This window comes from Babylonia areolata, chromosome 20 (genome assembly GCF_041734735.1).
Source record: "Babylonia areolata isolate BAREFJ2019XMU chromosome 20, ASM4173473v1, whole genome shotgun sequence".
NCBI classification, from domain to species: Eukaryota; Metazoa; Mollusca; class Gastropoda; order Neogastropoda; family Buccinidae; genus Babylonia; species Babylonia areolata.
Window position 1 is genome coordinate 9,172,003 of NC_134895.1, and position 27,409 is coordinate 9,199,411.

Genomic DNA, 27,409 nt, shown 5'->3' on the forward strand with positions numbered 1-27,409 from the left:
ATTTTCATTTAGTGATGATGCTAACTTGTGACTGAAATCAGTATGAATGATGAACGTATTCAAAAACTATGTCACTTACGCCTTTCACTCCTCGCTGCAGATATGTCCATGGTTTAGGGTTAACTGCATTATCAGCAGTCCAGCCAGGGCACACAAGTACACTTACTTTCTGGCAAATGGTGACTGCCTTGTAGTGTGTTTTAAGCAACATCTCAGCAAGTTCTGGCTCAGTTATCACGTGTGTGTGTGCGTGTGTGCGTGCGTGTGTGTTTTGTAATTGAAAAGTTGTTGAATGTGTCAACATGGCTGCCAGGATGTACAGTGTTTTGTTAAGGTTGTTGAACGTGTCACCATGGCTGCCAGGATGTTCAGTACAGACATTGCACAACAGCGACAATAGCAATTATGAAAACATGATATTAGAATGCTAAAGTAATGTCGCTGTGTATCAATCACCGTGATTCTTGTTATCCTGATGATGACTACACACTACAAAGTACATCAACAGGTAGGGGGCAGGGTCATGTTGGAAGTGAATGTTGAAAAAACCCAATATTCTTGTGGCACACCCCACACAATGCATACTGCTCTACTGCTTTCCACCATAGTCAAGATAGCTAGTCTGAAGAGAACATATTTGCCAAGCTTTACAAGAAAGCAGTGATCAGTAGTAGCACAAATTTTGGGCACACACAAATGGACAGTTTTGTCAAGAAAAAGTGACTTCAGCTGTACTAGACAAACTCTGAATCTGCTTGAATGGGGGAACTATTGGGAGCTTAGGAGCTGGGGAAGAAGTGGGCTGAGGAAGTAACGGGTCGGAGGAGTAACAACATGGGGAAATATCGCCCCCAATTTTATTAGTTTTCATTTACTATAAAACCCTCCAGAAGCAAACTTCAAACTGAAATATTGTTTACAGCGAGCTTTTGTACGGTAATAATTGTATAAAAGTATTGTGTCTGTGTGGGTGGGTGTAACTGACGAAAACAAAACTGCACTTGGTTGTCGAATACATTTGAAAACATTTTAAAAACCATTTCCACCCATAAGATACACAGACTTGAATCTTCTATTTTTTTCAAAATATTATACATATAGAAATATATCGGACTTATCTTAATATCTAAGTTATCTTCCCCTGACAGAGTTATCTCTTCCTGTCAACATTTAACATATATATGAAAATTACATTCTTCAGTTATTTTCCTCCAAGAAAATATATATACTTTTAAACACTTCTGAGCATTATTTTAGTTTTTGTGATTTTTTAGGGGTTGATGATTCAAAAGAAACAACAAAAAAACAAAACACACAAAAACAAAACAAAAACAACCAAGAATATAGCAAGATCCACAGTTTTTCCACTCAGGATGGAATTTGTAGTGTTCACAAGGCTAGTCACATTGAGAAGTCACATATGGGAAGAAGTGCAGATTTAGCCACACACAGTGCCTGGAGTCAAATGGATAATGCCAGTTTGTACGTCCTTTTAGCATTTTCCCCCTCCAAAGTATGTTTCAGAACTTCATATAAATTTTTTTCTTAAAGTCTATCAAAGAAATACACATTCACATGAATCTATGTCATCATTATACTGAAACTCCAATTATGCATATTTACAGAGCCACAGCAAATAGATCAATGTTCACAGCAGCCAGTGTTACTGGAAATCAAGTGTGCACTGATACATTTGAAATGTATGTTTATTTTTTTCTGTGTAAACATCAATCATACCAGCTGTGCTTTGATAAATATATTTGTTTTCCTGTTGTTTTGAACATAACAGGTTTTGTTTTACTGCTAAATAATTGAAGTCGGTATTGATGACCCTACAAACTATGCAAGTGTGAAAGGCCTAGAAAAAATTATTGCTTACTCACTCTTCTGTTCTGCATCATGTCAAACACTGATTTTATACAGTACATTTGATACTGCTACAATGTCACGTCTCTCAACTGTAATTACTTCACATACTGAGTAGGACTGAAGATCACCACTCACATTTAAGGAATACAGCGGTTCACTTCCTGTCGATCATTCAGGATATCTGGTAACAGGAACTAGCACTATAATGTGACAGAGCACTTCAGCTGTTGACAACAGCATTTCAATGAACAGTCTTCCTGGTTTGCACACTCATCCCATCTAGAGTTAACCCACCGTGTCAACCATCTCAGCACACAGCTCAACAAACTAGTGGTTTCAGAAGACAGTTTCACTTTCAGATACAAAAGCTGGTCATAAGCCAGAGATAAGGAAATGTTTAGCAACATGCCTTTTTTCAAACAGAAACTATTAAAACAAATCTTAAGCATATTTGAACATGGTGTGACTCGTGTGTGTGTGTGTGTGTGTGTGTGTGTGTGTGTGTGTGTGTGTGCATATTTGTGCATGTGTGAGTGGGTATATGTCATGTGTCATTATTCGTGTATGTGTGTATGTGTGTGTATATGACATAAAGAACTGGTCTGTCATTGACTCCACAACAGTGGCACCTTTTCTTTATTCATTTATTCAACACTATAAAAAAAATAAATAAATAAAAAAAAATTCTGGGGGATTACTGTTTAGGGGTGATGTTGGGGAGTATGAAGGAGAGGGACACCATCAAGCTGACAGAATTATTTCAATTACAAGTACATTATGTAAATTGATCCTGATCATATTTCACTTTTTTTTTTTTTTTTAAAGTAGTGATGACCCTGGCAAATTTCTGCCAGTGTTCTGAGTGCCCATGCTTGTTTTACTCATCAGGATACAAGATAATATAAATAGACTGTACTATTAGCATACATTTGTATTTAGACTGCCATTATAACTACAACACAAAGATATAATGCCCTCATTCATTTTTTGCTTTTAAAAGTTTTATCAATTTGAAAAAACAAAACAAAAAACAACAACAAAAAAACCAACAGTGGAAAGTACTTTAAGGAATCATATTTACCGAAACTGCAAAAATAAAAACAAGCTTGGACTCTTCAATATTCACCCTATAATCATGATATGTTTTAAGTCACAAATGACACAAATCAACATGGATATCATGTGCAATACCTGGGCATAATTCAAATGGAAAATAATAAAACCAAAAGTAGACATCTTTTTGTGAATCAAAATGAGATACAAACTTAATGCAGATGTTGAATCAAGAACTGTCCCACCTTCACCCACCCCAGCATCTTTACAAAAAGAAATCTATCTGTTGTATGTGTGTTTGTGCATGAGTTTGCTGTGAGTGGCCAATACTTTTTTTTGGTTTTATTTCAGTCATTTGCCTTTTGCCTATACTTTTTTTTGGTTTTATTTCAGTCATTTGCCTTTTGCCTATCTTTCACTTCACAATAGTTTAATGTACTATTTATTGCATCATATCATTTCAATTTATCTTATGTTAATGTTTTACAAAAACTGTCGGTAGGCTCTCTGGGCCTAATCTCAGAATGGGTTTAGGTAAGGTCAGCCATCTGCTGCTTTTATCTATTTATTCATTTATTTACAGCATATATGGTGTAACGCATATATGGACCAGTCCACACCCTCTGACATCTTAAAATAGAACTGATCATGTAAATACCAAGTTGTAATGTTAAATATATTTTTGTAACAAACCGACTCTGAATTTTTTGACAGAAGGCCTGTAACGTCACTCTAGAAGTTTCCGTCGGTGCTCCTCTGAATGGGCTGGATGTTCTTGTAATCATAGTATTGCTGAGTTTATCAATGAATTACCCATAAGAAAAATATAAATACAGTTAGGCCTACATACTAGTGTCCAACAGTTTTATTTGGGTAATGTGGCAGTGTTTACGCACTATCGGTGACGACAGAGCACAACATGAAAACTACACTGAAATATACTGAACGTGCCATTAGTATCAAACAAAAAAGTCAAAGACAGCTGAAAACAAAACTCGGCATCCTTTGACGTACGTACCACTGATGAATACACCTTCACGTCTGCTTTTCAACCACACCGATGATGTCATTCAAGGACGGCGACTCTCAAAGAGAATGCAATTACCACCCTTGAAGAGCAGACGTGCCGGCAAGCAGATCGATCCGAAACCCTCGAACAACGAAAACCTTCACATCAAGACCTCCGCACTGAAATAAAAGCCAGCAGGTGTTTAGAATCAACTTGCACACACACACAATTTTATGTATGAAACCTCCAAGCAGGTATTCAAACATTGCTTTCGATATTAATAATTTTTCAAGATGATGTGTGATTCGATGTGAATGTACACAACACGATTCACATCACATGTGAATCATGGACGGTCTACAAACGCCACGCCAAAACGCTGAACCACTCCCACACCACCAGCCTCAGAAAACTTTTCGGCATAAAGTAATAATAATAATGGATACTTATATAGCACACTATCCAGAAATCTGCTCTAGATGCTTTACAAAAACGCTTTCGTTAACATAAAACATTATATCTATGTTACATACACACACCAAATGTGACAACACAAAGTGGCAAGAGAAGATTCCTGACACAGAGGTGCTCACTCGTGCAAACTTGCCCTGCATCTACACCGTCTTGATGCAGGCCCAGCTGCGCTGGGCAGGCCATGTAGTTCGCATGCCTGACCACCGGCTCCCCAAGAAACTGCTCAGTGTACGGCGAACTCCAACATGGCAAGCGCTCCAATGGAGGCCAAAAGAAGCGCTTCAAAGACACTCTGAAAGCTTCTCTGAAGGCCTTCAACATCAGCCACGACACATGGGAGCTGAATGCAATGGACAGATCGAAGTGGCGTTCAACTGTCCACAAAGGCGCCAAATCATGTGAGGCCAACAGAATCGCTGCAGCAGAGCAACGCCGCAGACAGGCCAGGAAAAGCAGTGTCAGCAAGTCCCCGATAGCCGCCACCATCGCCTGTCCACACTGCGTCAGAACCTTCCGGGCGCCGGGACTGGCCTGACCCCACAGAGCCCAACCTACCCACCCCCATGATGACTAGATGGTCCTCGTCGATCCCGACGGACGAACCACACATTTCACGGAAAATCAATCAGTTTTCTTCAAGTTTTTTTTCACGCTCTGTCATACTCACTGCAGAAGTTCGTGCGGTTTTTCACGTGGTTTTCAGTTTGGTCAGGACTCCCTGCTGCCTTTTTTTTTGTTTTTATTTTTATTTATTTTTTTTTTCTTCTTCTCTTCAGGCGAGCTCGCTTTGTTTGAACATCAGTTGTTTTCGATGTTTGTCTTTTGCCAGTGAATAGGTATCGCTTCCCCACCCCCTCGCTTCCCCACCTCTCTCGATAATTTTTCGCAAGCGTTTTTCGAAAAACACGGAGAAAAAAATAACACACACACACACACACACACACACACACACACACACACACACACACACACACACACACACACACACACTGACACACCGGCACTGGCACACACTGACACACACACCGACACACACACGCACACACACACACACACACACACACACACACACACACACACACACACACACACACACACTGGCACAGCTGTAGGTTGTAAAAGAAGACTTTGGAAAAGAAGGGTCCAACGTTTCACATCAGTCACCATCGGTCTTTTTTCGGGGTGTGTGCGCGTGCGTGTGTGTGTATAAATGTGTGTGTGTGCGCGCGCGCGCGTGTGTATGTCTGTCTGTGTGTCAATGTGTGTGTCAGTGTGTGTCACGGTGTGTATATGCACGCGCGCGTTACGTGTGTGTGTGCGTGTGTGCCGTGTGTGTGTGTGTGTGTGTGTGTGTGTGTGTGTGTGTGTGTGTGTGTAGATTCCGCTTCATCGTTGTTTGGGTGACCATTTTCATTGTTTCGGTTCTAAGATATATTCGCCCAAACATGTCTGCGCCCTGAGTCAAAATGAAACTTGTGCTTCGGAGACATTTATTTATCGTGTTCTGCTCAGTCAGTACCGTGTTCAGCTATGCTTTATTTTTGAAATGCTATTTTCCCTTAAAACAAGGACTTTCTGGCCATGCACGAGTGGAAGATACCCCATCAGAGCCGGTGACGGGAAGAAATGGGGTGCCGACTGCCGTGTATCACCGGCTTATTCTGATGGTGGTGGATGCCTTGCGGACAGACTTCGTTCTCGGCGACGTTCCATTCATGCCGTTCACACAGCAGCTGCTGCGCGATGGCCGGGGTGTCTCTTTCTCTGCCAAGACACACTTGCCAACGGTCACTCTGCCTCGCATTAAAGTAAGCACGGGTTGCCGCCGGTTGTCAAGCCGACCACCACCACCACCCTGCCCCATTAGCCCCCCCCCCCCCCCCCCAACCCCCGCCCTCACACTCCCCATCTGTTCGTTATTCAACCCCCCGTCCACACGCCCCCCCCCCCCACCCCACACCCGTCCACCGAGTCCACTAGGTGAGATGATAAATTATTTTTTTATGAAAAGGAGTTTGCAAAACAAAAATACCCCCCTCCTCCCCCTTCGAACACACACATACTCCCCCCCCCATTCCCCCCACCCCCGTCCCCACCCCCCCCCAGTGCACGTGCGCGTGTGTGTGTGTGCATGTGTGTTTCCAAGAAAGCATGTCAGTTCACACAAGTATGTTTTTATCATGATACGTGTAAATTGTGTTGTTACACTTATCATGATTGTTCTCCTAAAGAGTCATGTTGTTGCAGGCCATGACTTCAGGAAGCATTCCAGGTTTTGTGGATGTGGTGCTCAACTTTGATTCCTCAGCTCTCACCGAGGACAACCTGGTGATGCAGCTCAAGCTGGCAGGCAAAACAGTTACCTTCTTTGGGGATGATACCTGGCTGCGACTCTTTCCGGGCCACTTTACCAGGGCTGATGGGACCACTTCATTCTTTGTCACTGATTACACAGAGGTAATTTTAAAATTGGTAGGAAGGACAAAAGACAGGTTATTAACAGAAAAAAAAAAAAAATGTTGGGGGAGGAGGGACTAGGGGGAATGGGTGGAGTAGTTATCATTTGGCTGTAGACAACCAGGGATGGCAAGCCAGATGAGTCATCAAAGGCTGAAATGGCTGTTGTTTGTTTTGGTTGACATTATATACTGACATTTTCTTCTATCCTTAACTCAATGAAGAGTCACTGGGACAAGAAATGTTGACAAGATTCCCTCAGTCTATCAGTTTTGTACTAAAGCCTGGGTTACTGCAAATGATATTCAAATATTGTACCTCTTCCCCAACTAAACATTGTTTCAAGCCTCATATTTTTTTTCTTGTCCCTCTATTTATGAGTTTACTTTCAGTGTTAAGCCATTTCCTTACCCTATCCAATTTCGCTCCTTGGTTTGAGCTGGACGAAAAGATTCTGAGAAAAGGGAGCTGATGAGAGTTAGCAAAAAGTATTTCTCTTGCAGAAAAGGGAAGAAAGAAAAAAAGGTTTGTTGCATCAAGATTGTGTGGCAGATGCACTGCTTGGGATGTTATCAAAAGAAAAAAAAAAAAAGATCCACCACAGTGGTGGCAGTGCACTGCTGGTGCTGAACAAGCGAAAAGTACACAGGTAGGTATGGCTGTTTTTTCTGGCAGGTGGACCTGAACGTGACCCGCCACCTGCAGGGGGAGCTGTCGGCAGAGGACTGGGACGTGATGGTGATGCACTACCTGGGCCTGGACCACCTGGGGCACCTGTATGCCCCAGAGGCCACCCTCTTCATGCCCAAACTGCGTGAGATGGACGACGTGGTGCACCAGATCTACTCGGCCATGAGTTCGTGGGTACATGTCAGCAGTTAGTTATTGGCACATAGAAACATGCTAACACCGGCAAGCATTAAAATGCATGTATAAATATATTGTGTTTGTATGTACCTGTGGGCACACCATGGTATACAGAGTACAGCACAGCACAAATCACAATACAGTGTGACATGTCACACCATGACACAACAAGGTAATGAACAAAACACAGCACAGTGTGACACATTGCACAGCAGAGCACAGAACAGCACAAATAACAGCAAGGCGTGGTGCACAGCACAGCACAGTGCGACACATAACACCATGGCACAACACAGCAAAGTACAGCACAGTGTGACACATCACATCATGGCACAGCACAGTACAATACATTGCAACACATCAAACGGTGGCACAACACAGCATAGTACAGCACATTTCAACACATCACACCATGGCACAGCACAGTACAATACATTGCAACACATCAAATGGGCACAACACAGCACAGTACAGCACATTGCAACACATCACATCATGGCACAGCACAGCACAGTACAGTACATTGCAACACATCAAATGGGCACAACACAGCACAGTACAGCACATGGCAACACATCACATCATGGCACAGCACAGCACAGCACAGTACAGCACATTGCAACACATCACACCATGGCACAGCACAGTACAGTACATTGCAACACATCACACCATGGCACAACACAGCACAGTACAGCACATTGCAACACATCACACCATGGCACAGCACAGTACAATACATTGCAACACATCAAATGGGCACAACACAGCACAGTACAGCACATTGCAACACATCACATCATGGCACAGCACAGTACAATACATTGCAACACATCAAATGGGCACAGCACAGTACAGCACATTGCAACACATCAAATGGGCACAACACAGCACAGTACAGCACATTGCAACACATCACACCATGGCACAACACAGCACAGTACAGTACATTGCACCACATCACACCAAGGCACAACATAGCGCAGTACAGTACATTGCAACACATCACACCATGGCACAAGGCAGCAAAGTACAGCACAGTGTTACACTTCACACCATGGCACAGCACAGCACAGTACAACACAGTGTGACACATCACACCATGGCACAGCACAGTACAGCACAGTGTCATACTTCACACATGGCACAGCACAGTACAGCACAGTGTGACACATCACACCATGGCACACCACAGTGTCATACTTCACACATGGCACAACACAGCACAGTACAGCACAGTGTGACACATCACACCATGGCACAGTACAGCACAGTGTGATACTTCACACCATGGCACAACACAGCGCAGTACAGCAGTGTGAAGCATCACATCATGGCACATCACAACACAGTACAGCAAAGTGTGACACATCACACCATGACACAGCACAGCACAGTGTGCACGTCACACCGTGACACAGCACAGCACAGTGTGCACGTCACACCATGACACAGCACAGCACAGTGTGCAGGTCACACCATGACACAGCACAGCACAGTGTGCAGGTCACACCATGACACAGCACAGCACAGTGTGCAGGTCACACCATGACACAGCACAGCACAATGTGCAGGCCACACCATGACACAGCACAGCACAGTGTTCATGTCACACCATGACACAGCACAGTACAGCACAGTGTGTCACATCACACCATGACACAGTGTGCACATCACACCATGACACAGCACAGCACAGTGTGCACGTCACACCATGACACAGTGTGCATGTCACACCATGACACAGCACAGCACAGTGTGCAGGTCACACCATGACACAGCACAGCACAGTGTGCAGGTCACACCATGACACAGCACAGTATAGTGTGCACGTCACACCATGACACAGCACAGCACAGTGTGCACATCACACCATGACACAGCACAGCACAGTGTGCACGTCACACCATGACACAGCACAGCACAGTGTGCACGTCACACCATGACACAGCACAGCACAATGTGCAGGCCACACCATGACACAGCACAGCACAGTGTTCATGTCACACCATGACACAGCACAGTACAGCACAGTGTGTCACATCACACCATGACACAGTGTGCACATCACACCATGACACAGCACAGCACAGTGTGCACGTCACACCATGACACAGTGTGCATGTCACACCATGACACAGCACAGCACAGTGTGCAGGTCACACCATGACACAGCACAGCACAGTGTGCAGGTCACACCATGACACAGCACAGTATAGTGTGCACGTCACACCATGACACAGCACAGCACAGTGTGCACATCACACCATGACACAGCACAGCACAGTGTGCACGTCACACCATGACACAGCACAGCACAGTGTGCACGTCACACCATGACACAGCACAGCACAGTGTGCACGTCACACCATGACACAGCACAGCATAGTGTGCACGTCACACCATGACACAGCACAGCACAGTGTGCACGTCACACCATGACACAGCACAGCACAGTGTACACGACACACCATGACACTGCACAGCATAGTGTGCAGGTCACACCATGATACAGCACAGCACAGTGTGCACGTCACACCATGACACAGCACAGCATAGTGTGCACGTCACACCGTGACACAGCACAGCACAGTGTGCACGTCACACCAGGACACAGCAGAAATGGTAGTGGGTGCGTGCAGGACAGAGAAAGGCCAGCACTTCTGGTGGTGACGGGTGACCACGGCGTCAGTGACCAGGGGGGACACGGGGGAGCCTCACCTGAGGAGACCAACGTCCCCATTGTCCTGCTCAGTCCCCACACCACCTTCCAGCCTCCCTCCGGTCAGTGACCTGTGGGCAGGTCACCACGCATAACTAAATGTTGGATTGGTTGAGCAATTGTTTTCTTGTCCTTCGTCACACACAACTTAATGTTGAGCTGGTTGAATACTTTACATCACTTCATCATACATAACTAAATGTTGGATTTTTGGGACACTTTCCAGTCCTTCATTATGCACAACTAATTGAATGCTTATTTATTTATTTATTTATTAAGATGTCTTGCTATAGCACATATTCTTGAAGCTGTATGTGCTCTGTTTGATTTATTGAACAAATGAATGTTGGTTTGATTGAACACTTTCTACTCACTAATCATGGACAACTAATTAAATGTTGGATTGGTTGAATACATTCCAAATGTTAATGGCACGCACTTGACTAAATGTTGGATTGGTTGAACACTTTCCAGTTCTTCATGTTTTACCCATCCTCTGTGTGTGTGTGTGGGGGGAGTGGGGGGGGGGGGGGGGGGTGCAGTACTACAATACACGACTGACTGTGTCCACAGGTGAGAATTGTGACAGAATGCAGTGATATAATACACCACTGACTGTGTCAACAGGTGAGAATTGTGACAGAATGCAGTGATATAATACACCACTGACTGTGTCGACCGGTGAGAATTTTGGCAGAATGCAGAGATACACTACACTACACTGCCGACTATGGAGTATTATGACAGAATGGAGTGAAACAATACACCACTGACAGTGCCAACAGGTGAAACTTGCGACAGATTGCAGTGATACAATACACCACTTAATGTGTCAACAGGTGAAAATTGTGGCACAGTGCAATGATACAATACACCATTGTCTGTGTAAACAGGTGAGAACTGTGACAGAATACAGTGATAGAATATACCACTGACTGTTAACAGGTGAGAATTGTGACAGAATGGAGTGATACTATGCACCACTGACTGTGTCAACAGGTGAGAATTGTGACAGAATTGAGTGATACAATACACCACTATGTCAACAGGTGAAAATTGTGACAGAATTGAGTGATACAATACACCACTGACTGTGTCAAAAGGTGAGAATTGTGACAGGATGCAATACTGCAATACACGACTGACTGTGTCAGCATGTGAGAATTGTGACAGAATGCAGTGATATAATACACCACTGACTGTGTCAACAGGTGAGAATTGTGACAGGATGCAGTGATACAATACACAACTGACTGTGTCAAAAGGTGAGAATTGTGACAGAATGCAATACTGCAATACACGACTGACTGTGTCAGCATGTGAGAATTGTGACAGAATGCAGTGATATTATACACCACTGACTGTGTCAAAAGGTGAGAATTGTGACAGTATGCAATACTGCAATACACGATTGACTGTGTCAAAAGGTGAGAATTGTGACAGTATGCAATACTGCAATACACGACTGACTGTGTCAACATGTGAGAATTGTTACAGAATGCAGTGCTATTATACACCACTGACTGTGTCAACAGGTGAGAATTGTGACAGAATGCAGTGATACAATACACCACTGACTGTGTCAACAGGTGAGAATTGTGACAGGATGCAATACTGCAATACACGACTGACTGTGTCAACATGTGAGAATTGTTACAGAATGCAGTGATATTATACACCACTGACTGTGTCAACAGGTGAGAATTGTGACAGTATGCAATACTACAATACACGATTGACTGTCAACATGTGAGAATTGTGACAGAATGCAGTGATATAATACACCACTGACTGTGTCAACAGGTGAGAATTGTGACAGGATGCAATACTGCAATACACGACTGACTGTGTCAACATGTGAGAATTGTGACAGAATGCAGTGATACAATACACCACTGACTGTGTCAACAGGTGAGAATTGTGACAGAATTGAGCAATACCAATACACGACTGACTGTGTCAACAGGTGAGAATTGTGACAGAATGCAATGATACAATATACCATTGGTTGTGTCAGCAGGTGAGAATTGTGACACAGTGCACTGATACAACACATCACTCACTGTCAACAGCTTTTGAGATCTTTTTGACAGAACTGAGTGATGCAACAACAGTAACACTGCTGACAGGTGAGAAGCGGGAAATGGAGCAGATCGACCTTTGCCCAACACTGTCAGCCCTGCTGGGCCTGCCCATCCCTCGCAACAACCTGGGACAGGTGGAGGTGACGGCTTTACCTGCTCACGCACCTGTACAGGACCGGGTGCGCCACCTGCAGCTGAACGCGGCCCAGATGCTGGCTGTTTTGGAGCAGAACGTCGGAAGCATAGAGGAGGGTAATGATTGGAAATGGGTTTTTTTTTTTTTACACACGCATGATATACTCCGGGATGCACAGGCATACAGCTTGATGCTCAGGCACTTTACACACATTTGCATTTGGTTGTGCAGGCACCTATGCACTTACATGCCTGAGGCACACATTGCACAGATGCACGCTCACTCAGTACTCACAGAGTACGAAGTCTAACACACACCATCGGTATTTTCTTGCCCTCCACTAGACCTGAGTGGTGGTCTGGACACTAGTCATTCAGATGAGACGATAATTGAGGTGTCATGTGCAGCATGCACTTAGCACATGTAAAAGAACCCATGGCAACAAAAGGGTTGTCCATGGCTAAATTCTGTAGAATTTAAAAAAAAATTTTTTTCCCTTGCTGGTAGAAAAAATAGAAAAAAGGGTGACGTTCTCACTTTAGTGACACCGGAGATTAGAAAAGAGAGATAAACCACTTGCAGAAATTGCTGAAGCCAGGCAGCCTGCGCCGCGAGACGCATTCATTATTCATGAGCTGCCTTTGCCCCGCCCAAACTAAGGGAAAGCGTCAGTCGAACGCAGTCTCCTGAGTGATTTTATAATTTGGATTACACCTTTTTTCCCTTTTCTGTTTGCTTCATCCCACGCAGATGTCAAACTCAATTTTGTTGTGAATAACATTCCTAAATATTTATATGTATTGGTTACTTTTATTTCCCTATCACCACAGCACCATTTTTCACGAGTCGAAAGATGACCTCCATTGCGGAAAACTATAATATTGGTCTTATCGAGATTCACTGTTTGTTGTAGTCTGTCTGTTTCTTGCTTAAGGGCATTTAATTGATTTTGTAACCCAATGGGTGTGTCAGACAAGAGAACAACATCATCAGCAAATAGCATTAAGAGCAAATCTGCTCCGCCAGGTATCATTTGTATTCCATGTCTCCCCTTCTTTGATAACTCCACTGCCAATTCACCGATGAAAAAGGAAAACAGCTGTGAGCTTAGCATACAACCTTGTTTAACCCCTCTTGGACACTGAAAAAAGTCTGAATAAATACCTTTGTCACGAACACATACAAGTACAGAATCGTAGATGCTTTTAACAGCCATGTAAAACTCCCGAGAGAGAGAGACAGAGACTTAGAGAGAGAGAAAGAGCACAATACAACGGTCTGCTCGGGCAACATGAAGCGTTCGTATATATATGAATTATATATATGATTATGTACATATAGATAGATTTAGATTTACATACTGATAGATCTATATGAAATTATGTATGTATGTATTCATGTATGTATGTATGTATGTACAGACAGATGTTAGAAGAGAGAGAGAGCTGAATATGTGTTTTATGTTTTGATATAGATATATATATATATATATATATATATATATATATATATATATATATATATGTATATATTTTTTGTTGTTGTTGTTGAAGAAATGGTGATGTAAACCAGAAAGTGTGAAGAAAAAGTAGCGTTACGAAAACGCAGTTCAATAATTTACAACTGTCTCTCTCATGTGCAACATTGCGCTGGGGGGGGGGGGGCGGGGGGGGGGGAGTTGGTGGTGGGGGGAGCTGCTTTATTTTCTTTTTATATTATCTACATTCAAGCAGATGCAAACGTGCTAAAAACCAAGCAAAAATGAATCGGTTTTCATTGTATACAGCGAATCTTACTACACGTGGGAAATTCCAGGCATAACTTAACTTTCGCTTTACTGCAGCTGAACCGTCAGAACCGACTAGTTTCCTTCAGGTGGGGAAGGAGAGGGTGATTTACCCCCATCCTTCCGCACTGCGTGTGTGCCCCAAAACGGCTTCAGCACTGTTATGGACAGTAAGAAGGGGCCTGCCGCGAGTGGTTTATCTCTCTTTTCTAATCTCCGGTGACACGCTCTCCCTGAGGAGAGTAGCCCGAATTTCATACAGGTAAATCTGTTGTGACGAAAGAATAATACAACACAGTGCAATACAATACAATACAATACAATACAATACAATACAATACAATACAATGCAACCCTTACATAAGAGGTATTGGCTTTGTTTTTTCTTGTAGTTACCTTCATATCATTGAATCAATCCATTGTCTGACACTGGAGTTACTTCCCAGGAATGCAGAGAGAAAGAAAGAACTAATGTTTCAGATGCAACCTGTAACCTATATCTTGATAAGAACAAGTGGTTCAGATTGCAGCCTATCACCTAAATCATGTTTCAGATGTAATGTTTCAGATGCAGTCTATCATCTGTATCATGTTTCAGATGTAATGTTTCAGATGCAGCCTATCACCTAAATCATGTTTCAGATGCAGTCTATCACCTGTATCATGATTCAGATCTAATGTTTCAGATGTAGCCTATCACCTAAATCATGTTTCAGATGTAATGTTTCAGATGCAGCCTATCATCTATATCATGTTTCAGATGCAGTCTATCATCTGTATCATGATTCAGATCTAATGTTTCAGATGTAGCCTATCACCTAAATCATGTTTCAGATGTAATGTTTCAGATGCAGCCTATCATCTATATCATGTTTCAGATGCAGTCTATCATCTGTATCATGATTCAGATCTAATGTTTCAGATGCAGCCAATCACCTAAATCATGTTTCAGATCTAATGTTTCAGATGCAGCCTATCACCTAAATCATGTTTCAGATGCAGCCTATCACCTAAATCATGTTTCAGATCTAATGTTTCAGATTCAGTCTTGTCATCTGTATCATGATTCAGATCTAATGTTTCAGATGCAGCCTATCACCTAAATCATGTTTCAGATCTAATGTTTCAGATTCAGTCTTGTCATCTGTATCATGATTCAGATCTAATGTTTCAGATGCAGCCTATCACCTGTATCATGATGCCCTGTCAGCTCATTCCTCCTGGCTGTCATCTCGAAACACCACCCCCACTGCACCCTGGGAAGCGGTTGGCAACAGGGTGCTGATGGGATACCAGGAAGCTGTGCGGAAAATGACACAGCGAATCGGGCAGACCTCCACACGCTACGATATGTATGGCATCGGGGTGGCCATTGCGTGCCTCTGGATGGTGGGTTTGTCTCTGTGTGTGTGTGTGCGTGCGCGCGCGCGTGTGTGTGTGTGTGTGTGTGTGTGTGTGAGAGAGAGAGGGAGGGAGGGAGAGAGTATGTGTGTGTTTGTGTGTGTGTGAGAGAGAGAGAGAGAGAGGGAGGGAGGGAGAGGGTATGTGTGTGTGTGTGTGTGAGAGAGAGAAAGGGAGGGAGAGAGTATGTGTGTGTTTGTGAGAGAGAGAGAGAGAGGGAGGGAGAGAGTATGTGTGTGTTTGTGTGTGTGTGAGAGAGAGAGAGAGGGAGGGAGAGAGTATGTGTGTTTGTGAGAGAGAGAGAGAGAGAGAGAGAGAGGGAGGGAGAGAGTATGTGTGTGTTTGTGTGTGAGACACAGAGAGAGAGTGAGTACATGTGTGTGTATGTTTTACTTGAGTATTTCTGTAGCACACATTTTTTTGGTTTTTTTTTTATGAGGCAGGGGCACTGACCCTATGCCTGAACCACAAAACCTGGAGGACCAGTGGAAAACTATTAGTCTGGCCTCTGACCTCCACAAACTGTCTGCCTTGGGTGGCCCTGTCTCCTGCCGGCATAGCTCCCTGGATCACTGAGACGCACGAGCCCGACACACCCCCACACCCTCTCTCCCACGCATCCCCACCCACCCCCTAGCCCCCACCCCTCCCCTGACTATGACAAGATTATGATTTTACAAGATCCTCACTTTACTTTACGTTACATTATGTTACTTTGCTTTACTTTTTTTGGTTGAGCTTTTTATAAAAATAGTTTTTTTGTGTTTTTTTTTTTCGTTTTGTCCTTGCAGAATTTACTGATTCAAGTCCTGGGTCTGACAAGCCGCAGCGCTACAGCTTCGCTCCGGATGCCGACGGCCGGCTCCTTGGCAGTCCTGCTTCCTGGCCTCCTGGTGGCCGTCTTGGGTCACATGACTGTCTGCACTGGTCAGCACCGGAGTGACGTGCTGTGTGGGACCTCTGTCTTTGGCCTGGCGGTGCAGCTGGTGACGATGGGGATCCTCTTTGTGGGTGTCGCCGCTCTGGTTGGGGACCTCCTGCCGCTCGACCTGCCACGTGTGCTCAGGGTTTGTTGCGGTTGTTCCTTATTCCTTGTTCAGTTTCATGGGGAAACGAGAGAGCCAAAGCCTTCCTGACTCGCTTGTGATGCACGTTTAAGTCCAACAAAGGAACAAACAAACAAACAAAAAAAAGATCTACAGCGAAACGGATATTTAATTACACATACTTAACCGTGACCCAACTAGTGCAGACTCCGGCAGGGGTCTGACATTCCTGCCTGTGCAAACTACTATCCGCCTATGCGGAGAAAACGAAACTACGGCCGATAACCTCCCGGAAGTAGTTAACCTCCTCTTTGTCCCTCTGGCTAGCGCCCTCTTTTTCCGGCAGCCATTATGACTCCTGTCCTGTGCTCTCCATACGGCTAAGTTTTTTTTCGTATTTTCTGTCTGTCTGTCGATTCTCTGGTGTTCTTGTTTTTTGTCAAATTTTGTCTCGAACCAGGTCGGATAATTTGGCAAAAAGACACATTGATTGGCCTTGACCTTTGACTTCTAGATTTACAAAACATTGATGTTCTGGCCAAAGCAAACCAGTATATGGTATACCATGCTGAATAAAAATTGGATGAAAATCCAAAGTTCTATCATGCTTAAAAGTTGGTTGAAATCCAAAGTTCTGTCATGCTTTTACATTTTCCCAAAAGGCCACATTTTGACCTTGACATTTGACAGGTCAGTCAGTGTACCAAGTTGGTGGGCGTCAGTGTACCAAGTTTGTCGAAGTTTATATAGAAGACCTCTCTCTTGCATGCAGAAATGTTTCCTGTTGATATTAATTATATCCAGGTTGTGATCTCGACCTTTAAACTCGGATTTTGAATTTCTTTAGGGATCATGCTGTACTCATAACCAGTCACAAGACCAAGTTTGTTTAAAATTGGATGGAAGCTATTGTCACTATCAAGCTTTTTCTATTTTACCAAATGTTGACCATGACCTTTGACCTCTCACCATTGGTGCTTATTATGTCATGATAATGGAGATGGCTTTAAAGGTCTTATTTATACCTACTATCCTGCCAACTTTAGGTTCTATGTCACTTGTAGTGGCCGAGAAAATGCCATTGTTAGAGTTGACCACACACACACACACACACACACACACACACACACACACAGATACAGACACAGACAACAAAACAATGGTTTATTTATTATCTGGACTCACTTTGTTTATACGAGTGAGTAAAAAAATTACAACAAAAACAAAACAAAAAAACAACCAGCCAGCAAAACAAACTAATGAAAAATCTGTCACCTTAAACCTTCAGAAAAAAGAGGTGTCCCTGTTGTCTATGTTCCAGGATGAGGGGAGAGCGTGGGGTGTCCCTGATGTCTATGTTCCAGGAAGAGAGGAGAGCGTGGGGTGTCCCTGTTGTCTATGTTCTAGGATGAGGGGAGAGCGGGGAGTGTCCCTGTTGTCTATGTTTCAGGAAGAGGGGAGAGCATGGGGTGTCCCTGATGTCTATGTTCCAGGGAGAGGGGAGAGCGTGGAGTGTCCCTGATGTCTATGTTCCAGGGAGAGGGGAGAGCGTGGAGTGTCCCTGATATCTATGTTCCAGGGAGAGGGGAGAGCATGGGGTGTCCCTGATGTCTATGTGCCAGGGAGAGGGTAGAGCGTTATGTGTCCCTGTTGTCTATGTTTCAGAAAGAGGGGAGAGCGTGAGGTGTCCCTGTTGTCTATGTTTCAGAAAGAGGGGAGAGCATGGGGTGTCCCTGATGTCTATGTTCCAGGGAGAGGGGAGAACGTGGAGTGTCCCTGATGTCTATGTTCCAGGAAGAGGGGAGAGCGTGAGGTGTCCCTGTTGTCTGTTTCAGAAAGAGGGGATAGTGTTATGTGTCCCTGTTGTCTATGTTCCAGGATGAGGGGAGAGCGTGGAGTGTCCCTGTTGTCTATGTTCCAGGAAGAGGGGAGAGCATGAGGTGTCCCTGTTGTCTATGTTTCAGGATGAGGGGAGAGCGTGAGGTGTGCCTGATGTCTGTGTTCCAGGGAGAGGGGAGAGCATGAGGTGTCCCTGATGTCTATGTTCCAGGGAGAGGGGAGAGCGTGAGATGTCCCTGTTGTCTATATTCCAGGATGAGGGGAGAGCGTGAAGTGTCCCTGTTGTCTATGTTTCAGGATGAGGGGAGAGCGTGAGGTGTCCCTGTTGTGTATGTTTCAGGATGAGGGGAGAGCGTGAGGTGTCCCTGATGTCTATGTTCCAGGATGAGGGGAGAGCGTGAGGTGTCCCTGTTGTCTATGTTCCAGGATGAGGGGAGAGCGTTGAGTGTCCCTGTTGTCTGTGTTTCAGGATGAGGGGAGAGCGTGAGGTGTCCCTGATGTCTATGTTCCAGGATGAGGGGAGAGCGTGGAGTGTCCCTGTTGTCTATGTTTCAGGAGGAGGGGAGAGCGTGGAGTGTCCCTGTTGTCTATGTTTCAGAAAGAGGGGAGAGCATGGGGTGTCCCTGATATCTATGTTCCAGGATGAGGGGAGAGCGTGAGATGTCCCCGTTGTCTATGTTTCAGGAGGAGGGGAGAGCGTGGAGTGTCCTTGTTGTCTATGTTCCAGGGAGAGTGGAGATCGTGGGGTGTCCCTGTTGTCTATGTTCCAGGAAGAGGGGAGAGCGTGAGGTGTCCCTGTTGTCTATGTTCCAGGGAGAGGGGAGAGCGTGGAGTGTGGCGGAAAAGGTTCTGGCAGGGGGCGTGGTGGCCCACACCCTCTCCCTACTGTCCAGCAGCTTTGTGGAGGAGGAGCACCAGACGTGGTACTTCTTCGTCTCCACCTTCCACACCCTCCTGCTCCTCCCCCACCTCCCCCTCTGCCTTGGAGGTGCCGCTCTGGGTGGTTCTGCTGTGCCTGGAACTGTGCCGCCTCCTTCTCCTTCTCCTCACTCGGACAATGACAGAGTCTGTGTTGGTGCCAGTTCTGGGGATTCTCTGAACGACCGTTGTTTCTCGGAGGTGAACGTCCTCGGCAGGGAACAGGATGAGGTGTTTGGTGATGAGGTAGGAGTTCGGAGGTGGGGAGACTTTTGGGAGGGGGTGGGGGGGGTGAAGGGGGGGGGGGAGAGATGAAAGTGGTGTTAACTGGAATGCATGGTTTACATTGATGTGAGTTGTGTATGTGTGTGTGTTGATGTGCGTGTGTGTATGTTTGCGATTTGTTTTTTGTATGTGTGTGTAAATGCGTGTATGAGTATGTGTTTGTACGTGTGTGTGTGTGTGTGTTTGTGTGTGTGTGTGTGAAAATGTTTGTGTGTGTGTGTGTCTGTGTGTGTGTGTGTGTGCGTTTGAGATGTGCCTTTATGTTGTGTGTATGAACACACATATGTGTATGTTTGTGTGCATACTTGTGTTTGTGTTGATGTGTGTGCCTGCATGTGTGTGTGTGTGTGTGTGTGTGTGTGTGTGTGTTCATGTTTATGTGTGTTGTGTGTGTGTGTGTTTCTCAGCGATGTGCACAGATACAGAGATGCATGTGTTTGTGATCATGTACGTGTATGTGTGCACTTTTGAGCTCACCTACATGCACAAAGAATTCAAGACTTGCATGCTCACCTTTCTTTCGTCTGTCTTGTCAGAGGAAGGAGGAGGGGGTGCATCCAGTGAGCAGGAGGGCAGGAATGCAGATGGTGCTGAGTGCAGGGGGCGTCTTGATGCTGTGCCGAATCCTCAGGCGATGGAACCAGACAGGCAACAAATGGCTGGACGTGCCGGACGTGGGTGACTGGCTGGTGAGGTGAGTGGGTGGAGACAGTCGTGGGTGTCGTCAAGGAGCTGCAACACAGCTCGAAGACATGCACATGTGTGCGTGGATAAAGGGACACACTGTCACACAGGAGAAACTGTCACACAGACGCAGACACGTGCATGCACACGAGCACGCTCACACACAAAGTCACACATGCACACAGACATGTTCACTTACTACACACACACACATACACACACACACACACACACACAACACACACACACACACACACACACACACAGAACAACAGTATCCCACAATAAAAAAACAACAACAGAAACCAGAATTAAAATGACTTCTTTCAGCATCACGAATGTGTTTGCTTCACAGACCAGAAAACAGGGTGGCCCTGTCCCTGTCGGTGGCTGTCTCTCTGTCGTGTCTGGCGGTGATGCGGGCCGGAGGCCTGGCTGACAGAACGAAGCGATGTCTGATGGTGGCAGCTCTGGCCTGCGTGTACCTGTCCAAGGCGGCGTCAGGGTCCCTGTTTCTGCCAGGGGGTTCACTGTTATGGCTGTCCGCCCAGTAAGTCATCTTCTTCCTCTTCTTCTTCCTTTTCTTCCTTCTCTTCTTGTTCTTCCTCCTTTTTGACTCATTTGTGTAAACAAAGTGAGTCTATGTTTTAACCCGGTGTTCGGTTGTCTGTGAGTGTGTGTGTGTGTCTGTGTGTGTCTGTGTGTCCGTGGTAAACTTTAACATTGACATTTTCTCTGCAAATACTTTGTCAGTTGACACCAAATTAGGCATAAAAATAGGAAAAATTCAGTTCTTTCCAGTCATTTTGTTTGAAACAATATTGCACCTCTGGGATGGAAATGAAGCCTAATTATATGCAAACTGCATTTACTATTATATTTATATTTTTTGTATTCTCGAAACTTGGCACTTTGATCTGATAATCTGACCCAACAACAAGAGCAGTCATTATTATCATTTTTTGTTCAAACAGGAACTTCTTTTGCTAAGCATGGAAGTTTTATTTATTTTGCAAACGTTTTGGTGCAGATAGTAAAGAAGGGAAATTACTCTGTAATTAATGCTAGGGGACTTAATTTGCTTTAAACTGATCTTTCTCATCTTAAACATTACATTTTGAAATTATACTCAATACATAAAAAGCTTGGATTTTTTTAAAAGTGTATCACAAGTGAGTCTTGAAGGCTTTGCCTCTCTTGTCTTCTTTTGCATTTGTGGGCTGTAACTCTGTTGTTCACTTGTGTGTAATTGGGCTTCAATGTGTATGATCGTTTTTACCCCGCCATGAGGAAACCATACTAAGCATATTGGTTATCTTCCCATGATTGTAAGCTGTCTCATTCTGTCAGCATTGAACATATGGTAATTATATTGTCCATTCTTTTTTTTTTTTCCCCCAGTGAAACATAATTTGTGCATTTTTTAAAGCATAATTTGAAAAGAAATTTGTTTGAGGTTGATGATTTTTTGCCAAAAATTACAAATAGTTCTAAGTCAAAGGGTTTAGTATGTATTTGTTTTCCTAAATACTTCCACAGAAATAACTCTCAGATGTTTACTAACAGGGAATGCATTGACACAATTCCTTTTTCACATTTAGAGCATGTTTGTAATACCAGCAAAAATCACAACAGTTGTCCTGTCTTTCAGGGGGGTGATGGAAGCCAGGCTTGCCTATCTCTTCACCTTCTGTCTTGTGATACACTGCCTCAAATGGCCACACTCCACAGCTTCAGTTTCACACTCTGTCAGTGACAGTGTACCTCCGTCATCTGGCGGAACCACAACGTTTTCCTCAGCCTCTCAGGGGACTAGAAGGACTCGCCCTTCATGTCAGGACACTGATGAAGCTCACCTTCATCAACACTTTCATGGCAGCGCGACACCAAGCTCTTCTGTTGACGAGACCCGTGACGCTCTTTCATCATCGGTGACGCGTGAGCGGCACAAAGGATTGTGGGAAGGGCTACAGGGGGCGTGGCTGTGCGTGATGTGTCTGTTGGTTCGCCCGCACAATGTGGTGCAGGTGGTGCTGGTGTCAGCGATGGAGAAGCTGACGGGGGACTGTGTGTTGCCGTCGCTCTCTCTGAGGCCGTCCACCACACTGCTGTACTGTCTGATGATGGGGCAGGCGTCCTTCTTCTTCCAAGTAGGTGTCCTCGCCAGCTGGTGGCGGTGGTGGTGGTGGTGTTTTGACTCCCACAGGTTGATTAAGAGTGTTTGTATCAATCCTGAATTGAAAACTCCCACATGTCGATAACGAGTGTTTGTATTTATCCTGAATTGAAAAGACTCCCACATGTTGATAACAAATATGTGTATTAATTAATCTTGAATTGAAGACTCCCACAGGTTGATTAAGAGTGTTTGTATCAATCCTGAATTGAAAACTCCCACATGTCGATAACGAGTGTTTGTATTTATCCTGAATTGAAAAGACTCCCACATGTTGATAACGAGTATTTGTATAAACTCCCACATGTTGATAACAAGTGTTTGTATTAATCCTGAATTGAAAAGACTCCCACAGGTTGATTAAGAGTGTTTGTATTTATCCTGAATTGAAAAGACTCCCACATGTTGATAACGAGTATTTGTATAAACTCCCACATGTTGATAACAAGTGTTTGTATTAATCCTGAATTGAAAAGACTCCCACAGGTTGATTACAAGTGTTTGTATTAATCCTGAATTGAAAAGACTCCCACATGTTGATAATAAGTGTTTGTATAAACTCCCACATCTTGATAACAAGTGTTTGTATTAATCCTGAATCGAAGAGACTCACATGTTGATAACAAGTGTTTGTATTAATCCTGAATTGAAGAGACTCTCACATGTTGATAACAAGTGTTTGTATTAATCCTGAATCGAAGAGACTCCCACATGTTGATAACAAGTGTTTGTATTAATCCTGAATCGAAGAGACTCCCACATATTGATAATGAGTGTTTGTATTAATCCTGAATCGAAGAGACTCTCACATGTTGATAACAAGTGTTTGTATTAATCCTGAATTGAAAAGACTCTCACATGTTGATAATGAGTGTTTGTATTAATCCTGAATTGAAAAGACTCTCACATGTTGATAACAAGTGTTTGTATTCATCCTGAATTGAAAAGACTCCCACATGTTGATAATAAGTGTTTGTATCAGTCCTGATTTGAAAAGACACCCACATGTTGATAACAAGTGTTTGTATTAATCCTGAATTGAAAAGACTCCCACATATTGATAACAAGTGTTTGTGTTAATCCTGATTTGAAAAGACACCCACATGTTGATAACAAGTGTTTGTATTCATCTTGAATTGAAAAGACTCTCACATGTTGATAATGAGTGTTTATGCTAATCCTGAATTGAAAAGACTCCCTCAGATTGACAAGTGTTTGTATTTATCCTGAAAAGACTCCACATTGATAATGAGTGTTTGTATTAATACTGAATTGAAAAGACTCCCACAGATTGATGAGTGGTGGTATCAATCCTGAATTGAAAAGACTCCTACATGTTAACATGTGTTTGTATTAATCCTGAATTGAAAAGACTCCTACATGTTGATAACAAATATGTGTATTAATTAATCCTGAATTGAAGACTCCCTCAGGTTGATGGGTGTTTGCAATAATCCTGATTCTTTTCAGGGCTGTTGTCTTATTGTTGTAATGACCTGGACATTTTATCCTGCAGTTGTCGTTACAAAGACTTTTTTTTTCAGGGCAACTCCAACAGCCTGAGCACAGTGGACGTGTCAGCCGGCCTGACAGCACTGGTGGATTACCAGCCAGTTGTTATCGGCCTTCAGATCGCCATGACAACCTATGGCGGCATCGTCTTTTGGTTGCTGTCCTGTCTCAAGTACGTCACCATTGACGCGACACTCCACCCCCGTCAGTACAGGTAACTGCATGTGAGCGTTTTGTCAGTTTACGTGTTGCGTGAATCAGCCAAGTGTTTAAAGCACTGGACTTTCAATCTGATGGTCCTGGTTTCGAATCCTGGTTTTGACGGGTGCAATAGCCGAATGGTTAAAGCGTTGGACTTTCAATCTGAGGGTCCCGATTTCCAATCTCGGTAACGGCGCCTCGTGGGTAAAGGGTGGAGATTTTTCCAATCTCCCAGGTCAACATATGTGCAGACCTGCTTGTGCCTGAACCCCCTTCATGTCTTTACGCAAGCAGAAGATGAAATACGCACGTTAAAGATCCTGTAATCCATGTCAGCATTTGGTGGGTTATGGAAACAAGAACATACCCAACAAACACCTTCCCAAAAATGGAGTGTGGTTGCCTACATGGCGGGGTAAAAACTGTCATACCCGTAAAAGCCCACTCGTGTACAAACGAGTGAATGTGGGAGTTGCAGCCCACGAACGTAGGAGAAGAAGAATCCTGGTTTTGGAGCCTACCGTATTAAAGGTGAAGATTTTTGCAGTCTTATTGGTGTGCAGACATGCTTGTGCCTGAACCCCCTTCATGTGTTCACACATGTACAAGATCAGATATGCATGTTGAAGATTCTGTTACCCATGTCAGTGTTCAGTGTGCAGAAGAAACAAGAACATATCCAGCATGCGCACCTGTAGGAAACGGGAGTATGGTTGCATAAATGTTAGGGTGAAATTGGTCATACACATGAAAACCAACTTGTACACATGAGTGAGCATGAGAGTTGCAGCCCACGTCAAAGAAGATGCACCATCATCACACACACAAAAAGAACAGTAGATTTTAATCATTTGGTTTGAAATGTTCAGCATTATCCCAACAAATTTCATTTTGAAACAATCTTTTCTGTCCTTTATTTTTGATAAAGTCAAGACCACTTTAAGTGAAAGAATGTAAATGAAAAAAAAAAGTGGTGAGTATACAGTATGCTGAAAAACTACTTGATCAACACTAACAAACTTATAATGTACAAACAATAGGAATCATTTTTTAAGTAATACATAAAAGAACTATGAAAGGAAGTAGAATATCCATTATTTCTGATTAAGCAAAGACCATTTTGAGTAAAAGACACCACAAAATCAAAATATGGGATGTCTATAGTATGCTGAAAACTATTTATCTCAACACTAACAAACTGACAGTGTACAAACACAAGAATCATTCCTAAAGTGACACCAAAAAATGCACCAAAATCTCTTTATTCTGATTAGTCATTCTTTAAGTAACACACAATTAATATACTGAAATCTCTTAATTCTGATTAGTCATTCTGTAAGTAACACACAATTGATGTACTGAAATCTCTTAATTCTGATTAACTAATAAGCAGCATGTGCAAAAGCAGCTTCTGAAAGAATATACAAGACGGCAGAATTGTAGTCTCTAAGTCAGTAATAATTGTATAAAAATATGTTTTATACAGGTTTCATACTGAGTCATGAAAATCTGGAAAAGTCTTGGAAAAATGAGAGAACCATTTCAGGGCTGGAAAATTCTTGGAAAAATATGTTTGCCCTTCAGAATCTGGGAAAGGCTTGGAATCTAAATAAAACCCTTGACCAGTGCAATTCAGCAAAGAGTTTAATACATCTAAAAAAAACGACACCAGGATATCTGCCAATTTTCTTTCATCAGTGGTGTGGCAGATGCCTTTTAAAAAAAAAAATATTCAGTTTGGGTTTTTTGTTTGGAATGGAACATTTTCCAGTCTGGTGTGGAAAATGTCTGGTAAAAAGTACTGAGTTTTGTTTGGTCAAACATCTTTGGGAACTCTGACAACATAAAAGTATCCATCCATTGAAATTTTAAAATCTTGTTTGACAGTTTACAGAAAGCTGTCAAAATGTTGCAGATTACATAAAGCTGTTACGTAAAGTTGTTGACAGGTTACAGACAGGTCACATGCAGGTGTTGACTGGTCATGGAAAGCTGTTGAAAGTTTACAAAAAGTTGTTGATTGGTTACAAAAAGCTATCGATGGGTTACAGAGAGCTGTTGACAGGTTACAGACTGCTGTTCAAAGGTTACAGACTGCTGTTAAGTGGTTATAGAAAGCTGTTGAAAGCTTATGGAAAGCTGTCGACCGGTTACAGAAAGCTGTTGATGGGTTACAGAAAGCTGTTGGCAGGTTATAGAATGCTGTCAACAGGTTCATACAGACAGCTGTTGACAGGTGTTAAAAAACTCAAAAGGTTAGACATCTGTTGACAGGTTACAGCTGTTGACAGGTTAAAGAAAACCATTGAAAGCTTACACAAAGTTGTTGACCGGTTACAGAAAGTTGTTGACAGGTTACAGGAAACCGTCAACAGGCTACAGACAGCCATTGACAGGTTGCAGACAGACGTCGACAGGTAACAGACAGCCATCGACAAGACTACAGACAGCCGTTGACGTGTTGCAGGTTGTCAGAGGCCTACAGGGACGTGTGCAGCGCTGCCCTGGTGACACGAGCTGTGCCGCTTGCAGTGTACACGGTGCTGACGACGGCCATGAGGTACCACCTGTTTGTGTGGACAGTCTTTTCCCCAAAACTGCTGTACGAGGGCACGCTCACCCTCCTCCTCACCCCCTTTGCATTGGGCAGTCTGCTGCTGTCCCATGTGTGGAGAAATGATGGCAAGGAGAAACTGTAGGCATCACTGGTGTATAGGTTCTCTGATTGTGGATACATTCCGGATGAAATTTCACAAGTTCTCTGAGTAGTGAATTTTTTGTAAATATTGGTAGATTTTTGTGTGTGTGTATTTACTGTATTTGTAAAACAAACTGGAAAAACAACAACAACAACAACAACAAAAAAAAGTGGAGATATTTATCATTATTT

At 43.6% G+C, this 27,409-nt stretch overlaps 2 protein-coding genes across 4 annotated transcripts in view; one reads left to right on the forward strand and one right to left on the reverse strand.

The window, feature by feature from the left end:
* Positions 1-4,787, reverse strand: part of LOC143295027 (syntaxin-7-like) — a 25,909-nt gene extending 21,122 nt beyond the window's left edge. The window contains exons 1-2 of one of the 3 annotated variants that reach the window (XM_076606569.1): positions 4,525-4,787; positions 3,941-4,110 (exon numbers count right to left, since the gene is read on the reverse strand). The gene's annotated coding sequence lies outside the window, so the exon portion shown is untranslated. Of the gene's footprint in view, positions 1-1,883; positions 2,090-3,940; positions 4,111-4,524 lie in introns of those variants that run through there. The other 2 variants (XM_076606571.1, XM_076606570.1) reach the window with 2 other exon arrangements.
* Positions 4,788-5,842: 1,055 nt separating this feature from the next.
* LOC143295030 (GPI ethanolamine phosphate transferase 2, catalytic subunit-like) lies at positions 5,843-27,364 on the forward strand. The gene is made up of 13 exons (XM_076606573.1): positions 5,843-6,213; positions 6,653-6,862; positions 7,538-7,726; positions 10,372-10,513; positions 12,581-12,787; positions 15,632-15,846; positions 16,650-16,925; positions 19,557-19,907; positions 20,483-20,640; positions 20,986-21,180; positions 22,282-22,780; positions 24,351-24,532; positions 26,987-27,364. The coding sequence occupies exons 1-13, from the start codon at positions 5,872-5,874 to the stop codon at positions 27,216-27,218; spliced, it is 3,198 nt and encodes a 1,065-aa protein (XP_076462688.1). The 5' UTR covers positions 5,843-5,871; the 3' UTR covers positions 27,219-27,364.
* Positions 27,365-27,409: the final 45 nt, after the last annotated feature.